This window comes from Rhinolophus sinicus, chromosome 5 (assembly GCF_057876585.1).
Source record: "Rhinolophus sinicus isolate RSI-liver-muscle chromosome 5, RSI-T2T, whole genome shotgun sequence".
Lineage (NCBI taxonomy): Eukaryota > Metazoa > Chordata > Mammalia > Chiroptera > Rhinolophidae > Rhinolophus > Rhinolophus sinicus.
This window is the reverse complement of record NC_142505.1, coordinates 7,351,778-7,367,968: the sequence shown is the minus strand read 5'-3', so window position 1 is coordinate 7,367,968 and position 16,191 is coordinate 7,351,778. Positions and strand designations below refer to the sequence as shown.

The 16,191-nt window shown below is 51.4% G+C and overlaps 2 protein-coding genes and 1 long non-coding RNA gene across 8 annotated transcripts; 2 read left to right on the top strand and 1 right to left on the bottom strand.

The window, feature by feature from the left end:
* Positions 1-985: 985 nt before the first annotated feature.
* Positions 986-14,255, top strand: ATRIP (ATR interacting protein). Of its 6 annotated transcripts, none has more exons than XR_002136689.3 (13): positions 986-1,334; positions 3,209-3,339; positions 3,958-4,200; positions 5,858-5,976; positions 7,092-7,234; positions 8,405-8,506; positions 8,831-8,960; positions 9,153-9,833; positions 12,337-12,473; positions 12,610-12,701; positions 13,159-13,239; positions 13,605-13,697; positions 14,096-14,255. XR_002136689.3 is itself a non-coding variant. In XM_019723931.3 (13 exons), exons 1-13 carry the CDS (start codon positions 1,088-1,090, stop codon positions 14,161-14,163), a joined length of 2,355 nt encoding a protein of 784 aa, XP_019579490.3. In that variant the 5' UTR covers positions 986-1,087; the 3' UTR covers positions 14,164-14,255. The 6 variants fall into 6 exon arrangements, 5 of the variants coding, with proteins under 5 accessions (XP_019579490.3, XP_019579489.3, XP_074168499.2 ...); XM_019723931.3 differs by having other exon boundaries at positions 4,030-4,200; positions 13,445-13,697; XM_019723930.3 differs by having other exon boundaries at positions 13,445-13,697.
* Positions 4,207-11,796, bottom strand: LOC141567158 (uncharacterized). Its single transcript, XR_012489575.2, has 3 exons — positions 11,363-11,796; positions 8,817-8,975; positions 4,207-5,441 (listed from the first exon to the last, which is right to left on the bottom strand). It is a non-coding gene; the product is annotated as an uncharacterized LOC141567158 (long non-coding RNA).
* Positions 14,256-14,317: 62 nt separating the features above from the next.
* Positions 14,318-16,175, top strand: TREX1 (three prime repair exonuclease 1). The gene is made up of 2 exons (XM_074312405.2): positions 14,318-14,894; positions 15,165-16,175. The coding sequence occupies exon 2, from the start codon at positions 15,186-15,188 to the stop codon at positions 16,125-16,127; it is 942 nt and encodes a 313-aa protein (XP_074168506.1). The 5' UTR covers positions 14,318-14,894; positions 15,165-15,185; the 3' UTR covers positions 16,128-16,175.
* The last annotated feature ends 16 nt before the right edge of the window (positions 16,176-16,191 follow it).

The window sequence follows — 16,191 nt, the reverse complement described above, 5'->3', positions numbered from 1 at the left end:
ACTGCTTTCACAAATATTCATAGGACATTCACAGGCTATTTGGCATTGAGCATGAAAGGATGAAAGTCTTGCCCCTGTTACTCTCCAACACCCTGTTCCGGTTAATTGTCCTGCACACCACTGCTGCCCAATAAAATCCTGCCAGGCACTCAAGCCCAGCTTGAATCCTTGCTCCTCTGAAGCCTTACGTTCTCTCTGCCATAGATAACGCCTACCTGGCACTTGTATGGCCCCCATTTTGGTATTGTATGCTTGTCTGCCTAGTCTTACGGGCCAGCCTCCTTGCTCACTCTGATAACTCCCACTCAACCTGTAGGACAGCCCAGGGGACCTTCCTTGACACGAACCTCATTCATTTCTACATTACCAGCACTTGGGTAAAACACTAAAGTGCACTCAGAGAACTGAATGAATAACGTTAACGGACTGAGGAGTTACACAGGCACCTTTTCAGGATCACCCTTCCTTAGACTTTCTTCCCATACCTACCTCAAATGCACACATTCAAAACATCTGTTCTCAAACACGCCTGCTCACAACAGTTCTATTCATACTCTTCGTCCAACCCCACTCTCCCGGACTTCTCCCCAAGAGAACCTGGAGTATGTGAGGGGTGGGTCCGACAGAGGACAACGAGGTTACAGAGACCAAACCCCTAAACGTTGGCTGCCTCAATTCACATGCGCACGTGTGAATGCCATGGCAAACTCCTCCGGCGTGTCCTCCACGAGATGCCGGGAAGGAGGAGCACAGCCACCCGCACGGTGGGGCTGGTGAGCCCGGAACCCGCACTGCTGTAGCTTGGATAGCGCCGCACAGAGCTCGGGGTGCCGACCTACTGAGTCCCAACAGCGAGTAGAGGGGCCAGAGGCGACCGACAAGGGTAGGTACTCAGCGGAGCACCGCGGCGCGCTCGGATGTGTGTCACTGCTCCGCGCCCGCCAGCCGGCAGCTGATTGGCCCGTGGGCTCGGGGGCGTGGCCCCAGCGCCTGAGGCGAGCGGCGGCGCGCGGGAGTTTGTCCAGTTCCTCGGCTTTGCGGCAACCAGGCCGCGCTCGATTCCTTCAGACACTTGCCGGCAGCAGGCATGGCTGGAACCGCTGCGCCGGGCAGCAGGAGGCGGAGCGGGCCCCCGACCTCTAGCTCTGGCCCGCCGCCCAGCATCGGGCATCCTCCGAGCAAGCGGGCCCGCGGCTTCCCAGTGGCCGCAGCTCTGGACCCCGAAGATCCGTTCGGTCCGCACGGGGATTTCACCGCGGACGACCTGGAGGAACTCGACACCCTCGCGTCACAGGCCCTGAGCCAATGCCCGTCCGCTGCTCGGGACGTGTCCAGTGAGTGCGCCCAGGGGTCTTTTTCCCGAGGGTGGTGCAGACTTTGCCAGACACCCTTGAGGGCTGTGGCTTCGGAACCCCACGGCGACCGCTGTCTTGCATCCACGCCGCCTCTTCACCTTTTAAAAATGTAGGAACAGCTTGATTTAAGCAGCGGTTGTGTTCCACAAAGGTCCTTTGATTTGGGGGAGCGATGGATCAGGAATGTCAAACAACCGATCTGAAATATAGAAAGTTAGGTTAACATTTTACTTTAGCTTCTCAAGTTAGGGTCACCGGGTTCTTAGTTCTAAGCAGAGATCCTGCTTAGGACTCCCACCATCAGACCCATCACTACCTTCGCAGGGAGACCCATTCTTGTGGCCGTTTGGGGAAGTTTTAGATCTAATGAAGACCGCTGTCCCCCTTGAGCCTCATGAGCTTAAGAGGGGTCTGGCAGAGGCAAGAGACGAAAGAAACTTATTATTTTATACAACCAATAAATTGTACCAGGTGTCCAAACCTTAGGAATGGCAGCACACTTAGCAATGAGCAAAAGACTAAAATCCCTTCCTTCATGGAGCTTGCATTCTAGTTGGAGAATGAGTGACATCTTGCGGAGCTCACAAAAAGAGAAAGGTCTTGAGAGCAACTTGCATCTGTACTTGGATGTCTCACAGGCATCTTAAATTCCACACAATTGTTTCATGGAAACCCACTCATCCTCCAGCATCTCCAGCATGGTGCCTGGAAACGCAGACATTCAGAAAACACCCGTCGATGCCCAAATGTTCCACATGACACTGACTAGCACCACTCCCCAGCAAGTGGCACAAGGCGACAGCTCCCTTTCCTTGACTATACATCGAATTCCTTTCCAAACCCTGTAACTTTACTTTCTTAATCTATCTTGGAATCCATCCTCTTTGCATCATCTCTACCATCTCCCTGATCTGTTACCATCACCCCGCCCCTGGACAATAGTCTGCTAAATTGTCTTCCCAGTTCCAGTCTTGAGTCCCTACAAATTAGACTTCCCACCACAGCCAGAGTGATTTGTTTTGAAAAGATCACTGTGTCTCACACAGATACACATGAGCATCCCTACTGAAAGCCCTTTAATGACTTCCCACGGTTTCTAGGATAAAGACCAAAACCCTTACGTGGCCTGCAAGGCCCAGCATAGTCTGTCACTTCCCCTCTTCCTCTCTGGGTTTTAGCCACCCTGACCTTTCATTCCTTGAATTCTCTCTGCTTCTTTATAACACAGAAGCTTTGCACATTGCTGTTTCTTGTATATTGAGTGTTCTTTCCATCTATTCCCCATCCCCACTCATCTGGTTAATTCCTGCTTGTTCTTCAGCTTTTGGCTCAGTCATCGTCACTTCCTTAGCCTTCCAATCATTCAGTTGGATCAAATTCCCCTATTATAGGCTTTCCTATATTTGTTCTCTGCAGTTCTCATCACAGTTGTAATTTTACATTTATACATGTGGTTATTTTTTAATGTCCTGTCAGCTCCACAAGCAAAAAGATAATCCATTTTGCTCACCATTGTACCTTTAGAGACTAAATCATGCCTGGCATATTACAGGTGCTCAGTAAATATTGCTGGATGTAAATCACTGAGTTCTGACTAGGGGGATTCCCACAGTGCCTTGCAGCCTTTAGATAAGACTCTTAAAATTGGGTGGGGCATCGGGAGAGGGTGGCAGGATCTATTATTTTAAAGGATCATTTATGAGGTTGAGTCATGTTCTTAGATTAGAAAAGGTCCTATATTGCTTACTAGATCTTTCTCTAATTTGCCTTCAAGAGGGATTCTTTTCAGCATTGTCTGGTAAAAGTGGGAAAATGTTGGGTCCTGAAAAGTATGTGGGAACTTTTTTTTACAGGTGTTTATAAGGTTCCCAGGTTAGATGGAATGTCAAAAAATCCTGCAGGGAAAAACAGAGAAAGTGTTCCAGTTAAAGCTAATTTTGAATTGGAGTTACTTCAAGCACAATACAAAGAACTTAAAGAAAAGGTAAGTGACTTAACTTGTGGTTTTTATAACTAATTAATTCACTTATGCATGCATTGTACAATAAAATATATAAAACTTTTAAAACTAGAGTCCAGATTCATCCCCATGAAAGGGGAGGAGCAGGAGGCTGGGGAAAGAAAGCCAGAAAATTGAGGCCGAAAGAAACTAAATCCTGAGATTACTAACAGCCAAGGCAGGAAAGGAAACACTGTACACCAGTTCCAAAAAGAGATACAAACTTTCTGTTTTAGCACCAAGATAAATTTATAGCATATTTCTTATATAAAAGATACAGTGTCATACTGGTTGCTATTCATTAGCAGTTTTGCAAAAACGCAGACATCTTTCATATAACCAAACTGGGTCACTGGGTAAACCAGGAGCAAAATGTGGAATTTTAGTTCTGTAAAGTGTGTGACCCAGATTATTTAAGACCTATAGAGCCTACAGAATCTGCATGCATGAGTGACAAGTGTGTCATTAAGCTGTCTTGCTGAATAACTGCTGTCCCACGAAGGAGCCTAGCAGACCACGGTGACGACTGGTTGGTATGGATATATTTTGAGCACTCACTGGTCTGTAGGACGTGTTTTACATGGGCTTTTTCCATCTCTCCAGGTACATGTTGAAACAAGTACATATATAATTTTCCCTTACAAACTTTTCACAAGATTGATTTGGGATTTACAGATGAAGGCAATGGAAGAAGAAGTCCTCATTAAAAATGGAGAAATTAAAATTTTACGGGACTCACTGCATCAGACTGAATCCACTTTAGAGGAACAGAGAAGATCACATTTCCTTCTTGAGCAGGAGAAAACTCAAGCACTCAGTGACAAAGAAAAAGAATTCTCCAAAAAGGTGACCCAGAGCGTTTGTTTTGATCGTTATGGACACCAGCTTTGCCTTCTCACTGAGTTCCTTTAGACACAATGGCCAAAGTTTCATGTAAATCTTCCCGGAAGATTTCAACAGTTGTTTGTCTTAAGTACTTTCTGGTATCAGCTCATTGCATGTACTTTTCTTCAGGCTCTTTTGGCAGATCAGAAACTCACTTGATCTAGCTTAGGCCAAAAGGAAATGCATTGGCTTCCATAACTAAGTCTGGGAAAAACGGTGTTCTATGGCTTCCGCTGAGTCAGGCATTACCAGGACTTCTCTTTATTCTCTGTACTATAGACAGGCTCCATCCTTCTGGTAGAGGATGTGTTCTCCAGAAGCTCCTGGGCTCATATTTCATAGCTTTAGAGCAGACTGAAGATTTGGTCTCCCATCTCCAGTTTTAAAATTCTGGGGGAGTTTTAACATTTAAAATTGGTCTCACCTGAGTCAGGTGCCTGTCCTTGAACCAGTCACTGTAAGCACACAGATGAGAACTCCCATTCATATCACGTAGTCAGAGGTAGGGAAACGATTGTTTCTCAGGGGGGAGATGCTGCTCTGGGAAGGAAACCGTTGGTGTCCAGTGTGTACCACTTTCCTTCAGCACCTCCCAAGGCTTCAGTCCCAAGGACGTGGAGTCTTCATTCAGCAAACGTCCCAGAAGTACTACCTGTACCCAGCACTAACAGTGGTAGTTGCCTTTCCATATATGTGATGAAGAGGAAAGGATTTGCTGTCAGACAAACCAGAGTTTGAATCGAGGTTTTGTCACACACAAGTGGTGACCTCAGAGTAATGACTTAAACTCTATGACTCATTTCCCTTATCTGTTCCAGGAGATAACCCGAAGGGCAATTTTGAGACTTAAAAGACTGCACTTACTGTGTCTGGTGCTGACCCTGGCATGGGGTGTGCTCAGGGAGTGACACCGATTACTGTGGGCTACAGACCTCGAGGGCCAGGGCAGCAGGTCTCCCCACTCCACACGGGGCTTTGGTAAAGCTCTTCCAAATACTCTGCCCACATTTTCAAGAAGACCTGGAATTGTGCATCACTGTATTCATTAAAAGGCCAACATATGGGGCGGCTGGTTAGCTCAGTTGGTTAGAGCACGATGCTCATAACGCCGGGGTTGCCGGTTCGATCCCCACATGGGCCACTGTGAGCTGCTCCCTCCACTACTAGATTGAAACAATTACTTGACTTGGAACTGATGGGTTCTGGAAAAACACACTTAAATAAATAAAAGTTAAAAAAAAAAAAAAAAAGGCCACCATGTTACTGGGAGAAAATGGCACCTTGTCAGGCTCTGCGGGGCATTTTACATTCATCATTCTAATTTAATCCCCCCAACTGTGAAGACGGGTATTTATGTTACAGGCAAGCTAAGGTTCAGAGAGCCTGAGTAAATGATTTTTGAACACTCACAATAGTTCAGGTCAAAATATCTTTCTAGAACAGCATCTGTCTTTCAGAAAGAAGGCTAAAGCTCACTATTTTAGGACTTTTATGTCACAGCAGACTTTCTTATTTATTTCTCATTGTTTTCCATTAGCTTGAGATTTTGAAGCCCAGAGATGTTTTTGTATGTGTGATGCAGTATGTGTGAAACAAGTATGTTTCTTTTGCCTTCCAGCTCCAGTCATTGCAGTCTGAACTGCAGTTTAAAGACGCAGAGATGAACGAATTAAGGACAAAGCTTCAGAGCAGTGAGCGAGCCAATAAACTAGCTGTTCCCTCCACTTCTCACGTCAGGTAATGGTGATGCTGGAAGGAGAGTTCTATTTTGCATTGCTTAGTAAAAAGTCTGAAAATGTCAGGCTAGTCCTGAATGGAGGCCGTTTAGACTCTGGGCTGGGGCCTAGGTCCTCTTGCTGAAGGCTTCAAAGGTGGTTTGGCTGAGGCCTCACAGCATACAGGCCCCACTCTCTAAGAGTGCTTCCTTTGAATGGAACTTTATAAACACATCTCCTAAGGACTAGAAAAGGCTGAGAAGATCATCCCTAAACTTTTGGGGTGGGCCAATCTTCACGTTTATGAAATTTGTTTCAAGTAACTGATTTTGCCCCAAGCATAGTGTATTTCAGTCCCAACTACTTAGAATATTTTTTTCCACTTGCTGCCCTGGGACCTTTGTCCAATAGCCCCCGCCTTTGCTACAGATATGATGAGCTTGTTAATGGTCTGTGTCCTGCCCCCGCCTGCCAGAAAAGTCTGCCCCACTGTCAGTATCAGCCTTGAAATTTGGACAGTGCATCAGGGCGGCTTTCTCTGCTATTGAGCATTCTGCAGCCTTTGCTCCTAATGGGCAGAGTGTGAAATTGAACTCTTCCTGCTTTGTGTTGTCCAGGGAAGACAGGAGAACAGAGGGAATCCATCCTCACACCTTCACACATCACTAACTGAAAGGCCTCGGTATGGTCAGATCCGATCAGAGGGTTAAGACTGCTTCTCTAACATAGAGCCCCTGGCACTGAGGAGCTGGCTCAGTGTTGCAAGACACAACACACCTTTTAATAGACCCTCTTTCTACTGAAAAATCTTTGAATACAGTCCCTGACTTAAAAAAGAGGCCATTCCCCAGTGAAAAGATGTTTTGGGGGAATCGGAAATAGTAATGGAATTCTGGCCAATATCTTTGGGTGATTAGAAGAATATAGAAATAAAAGGAAGATATTTTTTAACGGATCAAAATGCCTTGAATTTTACACTGCTGTCTTGATGAAGAATGATAAATATATAGTTGATAAAACCTTTGGTCAAATCACCAAGATATGAAAAGTTTCAAGCTTGTTAGAAGTTTTATAACCAGGTATTTTAAGTGGTTTTAGCAGAATCATTACTTTGCTTACATAGTTCACTTTTTCCAGTCCTAGGAAAATAAAGACAGAAGCATGTTCTCCACAATTTGGAAAACCATCTTTTCCTACAAAGGAGTCTTTTATTGCTAACATGCCCCTTCCCCACCCCTGCCAGACAGAGCCAGGACACAAGTCCCCGGTAGGCAGAGAGGGTAAGTGAGTCTATCCCTCACCTATTGCTGTATAACACATTACCCAAACGTGTGGCTTTAAACAACGAGTATTTATTTTCTCTGGTTTCTGGGGTCGGCAATTCTGACAGGACACAATGGGGCTGGTTTGTCTGTGCGGGGACTGGAATCACTACAGGCTTGCCTGGAGCCGGAGGATCTGTTTCTAGGTGGCTCACTCAATGGCTGGCAACAGAATTCCTCTCCACACGTGGGCCTCTCCCCAGGGCTACTTGGCTGAACTCATAACCTGGTGACCAGCTTCCTTTAGAGCTAGCAGACCCAGAGAGAGCCAGGTAGAAGCTATCCTATTTGTGGCCTAGCCTGAGAAGTCACATGGCATCACTTCTGTCACGTTCTGTTTGTTAGAAGTGAGTCACTGAGTCTGGGCCACATTTAAGGGAGGGAATCTAGGCTGTACTTTTTGAAGGGAATTAAGTGTGTCAAAGAATTTGCAGGCATATGCATATTTTAAAACCTCCACAGTCAGCATCCACTGACGTGCCAGAACCACAGCTAGTATCTAGGGACATGTGTTCCTCTCAGAGCCCAGCCTGGACCTTGGACATCCCAGTCCAGACTGATGGAATGCTACTGCTTTCTAGAGAGTTACAGTCTAGCATGAGCAGGTTTTCACTCTGAGGCTGCGTTGTGCCACTGAATCTTATAATTTGGATATATTGCTTCTCTCCTACCACCGTCAGCCTGGCCATAAGTCCCAGTCACACTACTTCCTGGCTTGTGTGATTTGGACAAGTCCTTTACCCTTGCGCCTCAGTTTTCCAATAGAAAACAGAGCTAATGCTAACACCCCCTCGTAGGGTTGCTGTGAGGAACAAGTGAGGAACATGTGTAAAGCTCTTAGCACTGTCTAGAACACAGTAAGCACTATCTAAATGTTAGTGGCTGCTGCTTTTATGTTATTGCCTTATTTTGAAGGGGGGCAAACAGCTTAATTTTCCTTTCCTCTTCTTGTGTGAGTTCCTACTTTACATAAGGAAGGCAAAAGATGTGAGAGCCCTTGAGTTGCTCTGGCTCTTGTTTTGATCCAAGGTTGAAAAAGTAGAACGATCTGTCTTAAACTTGTTGCATTTAAGAGTTTCTGATATGCCTATGCTTTTGTGCTCAGGTTTTGATTCACATTTTACCTAGTTTCAGAGAATAAGGCCCACAGTCTGGGAGGTGCCCCAGGGAAGCAAGAAGAGTCCCAAAAACATGCTGTTGACAGCTGGATGCAAAGATCAAACACTCGAGGTACCAGAACCCCGCTCCTGCTGGCTCCGGTGGCCCTCTGCCATGCTGCAGTCGAATTGCCTGGGGTACCGTCCGGGTCTCTAAGGACAGTGGTCAGAGGGTCCAGGGAAGTCATAGTTGTGACTTAAGCAGAAGACTTTAAAATGGAGGGGGCCAAGAGCAGGTGTGTCACAGGGCCTTCAGCACCCATAGGTGCCTATCTCAGTGGGGCGTAGTGGCAGCTTAGAGGACAGTTGGCATCCAAGGAATCCCCCCTTTTTCCTTCTGAGGCCATAGAAAAGGCCTCCCATGTCAGAACTTCTAGAGTTACCTTGTTTTCTGCAGGTTCCATTTTGATAAACCTTCTCCTGAAGCAGCCTCTGATCCCAGGCTCATCGCTAGGTCTGTGCCACCTCCTGAGCAGTTGTTCCGAGGCTCCTTCCAGCACCCTGTTGCAGCCACTGGGGTTGGGCAGGTAAGCATAAGACTCCTAAAAAAAAACTTTTAGGAAGAAGCTTCCAGGAAGCAAGTCCCTTTCTGGCCTTGGCCAGCCTGGGAGGCCAGTGCCCCAGGCAGGGAAGCTAGAGAGTTTGGCAGGCAGGTTGTTTGGGGCCCTTGACCTTATCTCCATCTCACACTGTGTGTTTTCTTTTGTGTTTGTTGCTAGTTCCTTGCCTGGGATTTCAAGCCTGAGGACCACAGTTTCTCAAGATGGGTCATTTCCCCTCTCGGCCCTTAGAGAAGCACAGAACCTAGCATTTACTGGACTGAATCTGATTGCCAGGAATGAAGGCTCATGTGACAGAGACCCAACAGAGGGAGGCAGCAGGGCCTTCCCGCTCTGCCAGCATCCTGGGGCTGTGCACCTCCTCCCCCTGGTACAGTGCTTTCTCGGCTTACACTGCCAGGCTTTGCAGGATTTGGCAGTAGCCAAGAGAAGTGGGGAGCCTGGGGACACCCCAATACATTCCTCCCGCAGGAGCTCTGGGGTAGATCCCAGCCCCGAGGACTCACTTTGCAAGCTGGAAGGCTTCTCTGTGGCTTCGCTTAGCCTTCTGCAGCACCTGGTGTGCCACAGCGGAGCGGTCACCTGCCTGTTACTATCACAAGCCGCAGCGGATTCCGCTGCTGCGGATGGAAACCAGAGCCTAGACTCCCATGGGGACGCGAGCCCCGCCCCAGGGGGGCTTGCTGGTGACCAAGGCCAGCATCCACTATTGAAGATGGTTCTTCGCCTCTTGGCTTTCTCTTCTGCAGCAACAAATCACCTTCACGCCAATGTCGTCAGCCAGTGCCTTAAGGTTTTGGTGAAATTAGCTGAAAACGCTTCCTATGATTGCTTGCCCAGGTATATTGCAGCATGGGAGTCATGATTGTGTGTGGGGCTTACCTGACCTCTTGAGGTTTATCCTGTGGCCCTTGTATTTTGCTCATCTCTTGACTTATCTATACTGTTCAGTTCTAAGCCTTGGTTTAGGTTGTAAAGCTTTGTTCAGGGAGTTCTGAAGTGAGAACCAAGGAAGTGGTTTATTTGGCTTAATTCTGCCTCTGTACAGCAGGTAAGCAAAAGACACACAAGATAAAAGAGAGTGGTTAGCCATGAGGGAAGAGTGTCCTGCCCCCGGGACAGACAAAGGCTATACCAAGAGGCCTTTGAACGTGGGACGTGGATCAGGTGAAGCCCACACGTCACAGCCACGTTTAAGTTTGGTGGGGTTCTCAAAGGAGGGTGTGGGAGGGCATGCAGTGCACAAGCTGACCTTGTTGGGAATCTGCCTGTCATTGTGCCCACCTTCGGCAGGAGCCACCGGTTCCTTAAGGTTTACTGGAAGTGGTAGGGTAGTGAGCCTAGCTCATGAACACTGTTGCCATAAATTCCAAACTTGAGATTCCAGAGCCTCAAGATTGGAAGAAACTAAACACCATCCGGCCCATCCCTTCAACCAGTAACCCCACTGCCCCCTCTGCTTCACCAAACAGGCCAGTTCCTGTCTCGAAATGACTCTGCTGACTGCATGTAACTTTTCATCTCTGAGTTCAGATACCTGTTTCTAAAAATAGTCCCAGATCCTGGTTTCCATCTGAATCTATTCTAGCTGGTCTGGTCTATCAGAGCCGGACCTGGTACACAGAGAGTGTGGGCAGCACGGTAGGCACGGACCATCACCCGAGTACCTGGCAGGGGCCCAGCTCCGTGGCTGGTTGCTTGTTTCATATTTGTTAAATGAATGAATACCAGGAACCACATTTTTACCACTTTTCTTGGTAGAAACACCATCATTCCATTCCTGTTCAACTTGTCCACAGGACATCAAAACACAGCCATTTAGTGGGTGTTGACCACAGGCCAGACACATGCCTCCCATTCACTAGCTCGTACGACACCCTCGGAGCCCTGCATCTTCACACTAGCACAGAGCCTGGCTCACTGAGCACTGTGTTTGTTGAGTGAATAAGCCCTGTGTTGAGGTAGGAAAAGTTGTCAGATCCCAGAGGGAGCACGCTGGATGGGTTTCAAACCAGTTAGGCTCCTGAGCCATGGCCCCTGATCACATCTGATACCACCTTCCACTTTGTGCTTCTCTTCAAAATTCCTTTACACTTGCAAGCTGAACCCCACTACCGCACAGCTTCCTGTCCACCTTGGCATGAAAGCTAGGGACGAGTGCCACCAAGGCTCTAACCCAGCACGCAGTGCAGGCAGGCTGCAGCCTCCACAGGCACGCTTGCCCACCCGGGCCTGAGGGCAGCCTCACCCGTCTTCCTACAGCATCTCTTGTAGACATCGGTCCGGGGTTGTCCCCAGGTACTAGGATGGCAGGGGTTTTGGGGCAAATAGGTCTCATCCCCAACTTCAACCAGAGCAGCATGACTTACCTATTGTGCTTTGCGGGGGGTGCTGCGAAAAAATTCATCTAAAAAGAAAGCTCTGATGCTATGAAAACAATTTGGAAACCTCTGTGTTGTATACGAAGATGGATTCTTCATGCAGATAGTTTCAGGGGCTTCAGTGCACTGGTTAGGAGCCACTTCTACCAACCAGGTTGAATTCCAGTTTCCCACAAAGTCCCACTCTCCTGGCGACGGAAAACATTCAGCTTCTTGTCTGCCATACAGGGATTTGCTCTAAGATGAGTTCACCCCCAATAGTGAGACCTTGCTTCCTAGTGGCATCCTGAGGAATATTCTTAAGCCTCGATGCTGTGCGCCAAGACACTGCAGGTGCGTGAAGGGGGACATGCGCGTACAGCTGTCCCTGCCCCCCCATGAGGCAGTGTAGGTCGGACAAACATCAGTGGTTGTCTTGGGACTTGGTTCCTTGGTAATAGGTGCCCCTCTGCCCTGAGACTTGGGGGAGAGGGTGCCCACCCCAAGTGGGTACCTTCTCATACTTGGTGGCAGAGAAGCTGCTGTTCTTACGTACAAGTGGAGAAAATGGGCTTCCTTTCTTGGCGAGTGGTCTCATAAGATCCCACCATACCGAGTCCACATTTATCACTTCTGGAGCCTGGCCAGTCCTTTGGTGGTGGGCACAGGACACTGCTCTCACCCAAGACCTGCCTCCCTCTTTGGGAGCAGAAGCAGAAAAGTTCAGGAGCAGTGTGGAGGCCAGGCACCCCGGGTCCAGGGAGGCAACCCGCATTTACTGGGTGTTACTGTGCCGGGTGAGGGCCTATCTAAGCCGCAGTGAAGGGTAGCACCCACTCATTCGCGTGAAAGGAGGTGGTAGTCGGCTGGCACTGGAATGCAGGTCTGTCTGGGCCTGAATTCCTGTTCCCTCCAGTGGAAAGGGAGGGTGAATGTGGGACTGGGTGGGAAGTGTCACGTCCTTCTGGGCCCCTGTGTTGTAGGTTCCAGTGTGTGCTCCCGGTGCTGCCGCCGTGCCTCAGCCCACAGGCTCCCCTGCCCAGCGTGCTGCTGACAGTGGGGCTCCTGTCCCTGCTCGTGGACCATGAGAAGCTCGTGTCTCAGCTCTGCTCCCACTCGGGTAAAGCGGGCAGGGCGGGCGTCTGGACTCCTGCAGGGTGGAGGGAAGGGTGGCAGCAAGGACGGGGGCTTCTGCAGCTGGTGTTGGCTCTGGGTGAGAAGCGGGGCCCTGAGTGAGAGCGGGGCCTTCTTTTCAGACGGCTGTCTCCTCCTGCTGTTATACACGTACATCACATCACGGCCTGACAAAGTGGCCTCGGACACACAGTGGCTTCAACTAGAGCAAGAGGTAAAAATGCCAGAGCCCCTTCTGTGGACTGTTCCCCACCCCGCCTCACCCCAAGAGCCATTTTCCCTCCTTCCTCTGGAGAGAGGGAGCTTTAATTCATTTTGGTAGCTTATCTAGCCACCAACAAGGTAAACAAACTCATTTGGGGGGGGGGGGGGGGCTCCACACCACACAGCTACAAAACTGGAGCCCAGGGTATCTTGGCACTTGGCAGGGTTGCCTGATAACTGGTTCTACCCTGACCTTGGAGCCTGGTAGCTGCAGGTGGGCCTGGAGGCACGTGGGTTGTTGGTGAGACACGGGTGTTGGTCCAGAGATTGGTCTGGGAAGGACCCCATTTGTGCAGACAAGCAGTTGCTAAGGCAACTGGAGCTCTTGTAGGAGCCTGAAAAAGGCCTCGCTGTGATGCGTCAGGGTCTCGTTCTGCCACGGATGGAACCGTCTGCTCTTATTCTAGGCCGTGTGGCTCCTGGCCAAGCTCGGTGTGCAAAGCCCCTCCTCCCCTATCACTGGCTCCAACTGCCAGTGCAACGTGGAGGTGAGTGCCTGAGACAGGCAGGGGGCAAAAGCAGGGCAGCTCTGCTGGTGGGTGAGGCGGCCCTGTGCAGGGCCCCGTGCCGCTTCTAAGCCTGGTGCCACCACTCAGAGCCCTCCTCGCCTGGTGGGCAGGGGAAGCTCCTGCCTAGCCGAGCAAGTCGTTAGGGTGCAGGAACTGCAAGCCTGACCTCAGTCTGCACCCTCAGGTGGTCAGAGCGCTCACGGCGATGCTACATAGACAGTGGCTGACAGTGCGGAGGGAAGGGGGGCCCCCCAGGACCGAGCAGCAGAGGCGGACAGTGCGGTGTCTGCGGGACACAGTCCTGCTGCTGCACGGCCTGTCCCAGAAGGACACGCTGTTCACAGTGCACTGCGTGGAGGCCCTGCATCAGTACGACCAGGTGATGCCAGGGGTCAGCACGCTGATTCGGGGGCTCCCGGACGTGACGGACTGTGAAGGTGAGCTGGCAGGAGGGTCCCTCCCTGCCTGGGCCCACCTGGGCGCTTTCCTGAAGTTCAGGGATGAGTCCGCCTTCCCGCCTGCTCAGCAGCCCTCCGTCCACCACGCTCTTTGCCAGCACTGGAGTCATTCTTACCTTCCTGCTCCGGTTCTTCTCTGAGCACATCAGGCTGCCTTGCTTGTGTCTGTGGAGTTGGCCTGGCAGAGCCACGGTTTTTTCAGAAACATCCCTGTTTGAATTGCTTTTGTATCACTGCTTGCCGTAGGTGTGGGAGCAAGGCCTGGGCATGGAAGGGACTGGTTAGTTCCTGTGGGCGTGGGGGGAAGAAAGGTGGGACCTCCCCCAGCTCCAGCACCTTCAGGCCTTCCCCACAGAACCCTCTTCTGTCTCCCTCAGAGGCTGCCCTGGATGACCTCTGTGCCACCGAGACCGACGTGGATGACCCAGAGATGGACTGTGGCTGAGGCTGAGAATCGAGCCACCTGGTGGCACCAGCACCACTGTTTTCCTCACCTCCTCAACTGATTAAAAGCAGTGACTGCTGTTTAAGATCTTGCCAGCCTTGTTGTGTTCCCTGAGTCTGATCTGTGTCGGCTGAGTGGGAGGGATGGAGCAGGAACACGACTCAGGGAAGGCTGGGCTCCTTCCTGTCCTAGCTGGAGCCGAGACTGGTCCCCATGGTAACGAATCTGCCTAGAGGAAGGAGCCCTGCCCTGCCTGTGGAATTGTCCTGAGTCATCGCTTTGGGCAGAAGCCATGGGAAGAAAAGTATGACAAGGAAGGAGGCAGCCCTCATCCCAGGCCTAAACCAGGGAGACCTGGGAAAGGGGGGCTAAAGGGTGGGTGCAAAATGGCCATGGCAGGGGCTCCTGACAGGCTTGAGTCCTGGAGCTGGCCTTCCGCAATAGCATGGGCACCGCTGCCGGTGTCCTGACTGGCTGTCTTGCTGCTGAGGGCCCGGCTGCACTGTGCCAGCCAGCAGGCAGGCCCACAGCTGTACATCTGAGGCGGCCTTTGGGGAGTCACAGGTGGGGGGGCTGGGGAGGGAGGAGGCCTGCCGACAAGCAGGGCGGGCCTTGCTCACTCCAGTCCAGTGGGCGGGCTCAGACTAAGTTTCACTTCCCGCCACTGCTGCCAGCAGCAAGAACCAGCCAGTGTGCACCCGAGTCATTGCTGCTTGCCTGCCTGCCGCTTGGTAAGTGAGGACCCCCAAGGGCCTGGGGCAGGGTGGGAAGGCCATGGGTTCCACCCGCCTCTCCCCAGACTCAGCAGGCACTGGGGGGGAACAAACGCCTGACAGTTGAATGTGCTGATCGCACTAAATAGGCCATCCCACCCTCTCTGGCTTCCTGCCTTGAAAATGGGTCCTGGAGCTCACGGCAGTGCCTGCCTCCCCTCTCCTCCCCTCCTTCGATCTTACCACTGTGGCACTCACACCCACTCCCCACCCTGTGCTCCTCCCCAGGCTCAGCGGTAGGTACCCACCATGGCCTCGCAGGCCCTACCCCAGGAGCCCATGCAGACCCTCATCTTCTTGGACCTGGAGGCCACTGGACTTCCCTTCTCCCAGCCCAAGATCACGGAGCTGTGCCTGCTGGCCGTCCACAGATGTGCCCTGGAGAGCCCTCCCAGCCCTCAGGGGCCTCCTCCCACGGTGCCCCCAACACCCCGAGTGGTGGACAAACTCTCCCTCTGTGTGGCCCCAGGGAAGGCCTGTAACCCCGCAGCCAGCGAGATCACGGGCCTGAGCACAGCTGTGCTGGCAGCCCACGGGCGTCAACACTTCGATGCAGACCTTGTCAAGCTGCTCCGAGCCTTCCTGCAGCGCCAGCCACAGCCCTGGTGCCTCGTGGCACACAACGGTGACCGCTACGACTTCCCCCTGCTGCAGGCGGAGTTGGCCATGCTGGGCTTCTCCAGGGCTCTGGACGACGCCTTCTGTGTGGACAGCATCGCTGCCCTGAAGGCCTTGGAGCAGACTGGCAGCACCCCCGAGCATGGCCCGAGGAAGAGCTACAGCCTGGGCAGCATCTACACACGCCTGTATGGGCAGGTCCCGCTGGACTCGCACACGGCCGAGGGTGACGTCCTAGCCCTGCTCAGCATCTGTCAGTGGAGGCCGCGGGCCCTGCTGCAGTGGGTGGACGCTCACGCCAGGCCCTTCAGCACCGTCAAGCCAATGTACGGGGTCACAGCCTTTATTGGAACCAACTCAAGGCCACCTGCTGCCACAGCCACTACCCTCCTGGCCAGAGGCGGAGGCTCCAGTCCCAACCTCGGGGGGAGCAGGAGGCCCAAGGTCCTACCTCCAGCGAAGGGCCCTGAAGCCTCACCCAGGGAGGGCCTGCTGGCCCCACTGGGCCTGCTGGCCTTCCTCAGCGTGGCAATAGCGACACTGTACGGGCTGTCCCTGGCTACACCTGGGTAATAGGACGAGAAAGAACGTCTGATGAATAAAGACCCCCACAGCACTGTGGTCCCTTGCCTCTACC

Excerpts from the sequence above, each read along its gene's own strand:
- TREX1 (XM_074312405.2), top strand. The coding sequence starts at position 15,186 with ATGGCCTCGCAGGCCCTACCCCAGGAGCCCATGCAGACCCTCATCTTC.
- ATRIP (XM_019723930.3), top strand. The coding sequence starts at position 1,088 with ATGGCTGGAACCGCTGCGCCGGGCAGCAGGAGGCGGAGCGGGCCCCCG. Across the intron at positions 13,240-13,444 it reads ACTGCCAGTGCAACGTGGAG|GTGGTCAGAGCGCTCACGGC; the intron begins GTGAGTGCCTGA and ends CTGCACCCTCAG. Across the intron at positions 13,698-14,095 it reads GGACGTGACGGACTGTGAAG|AGGCTGCCCTGGATGACCTC; the intron begins GTGAGCTGGCAG and ends TGTCTCCCTCAG.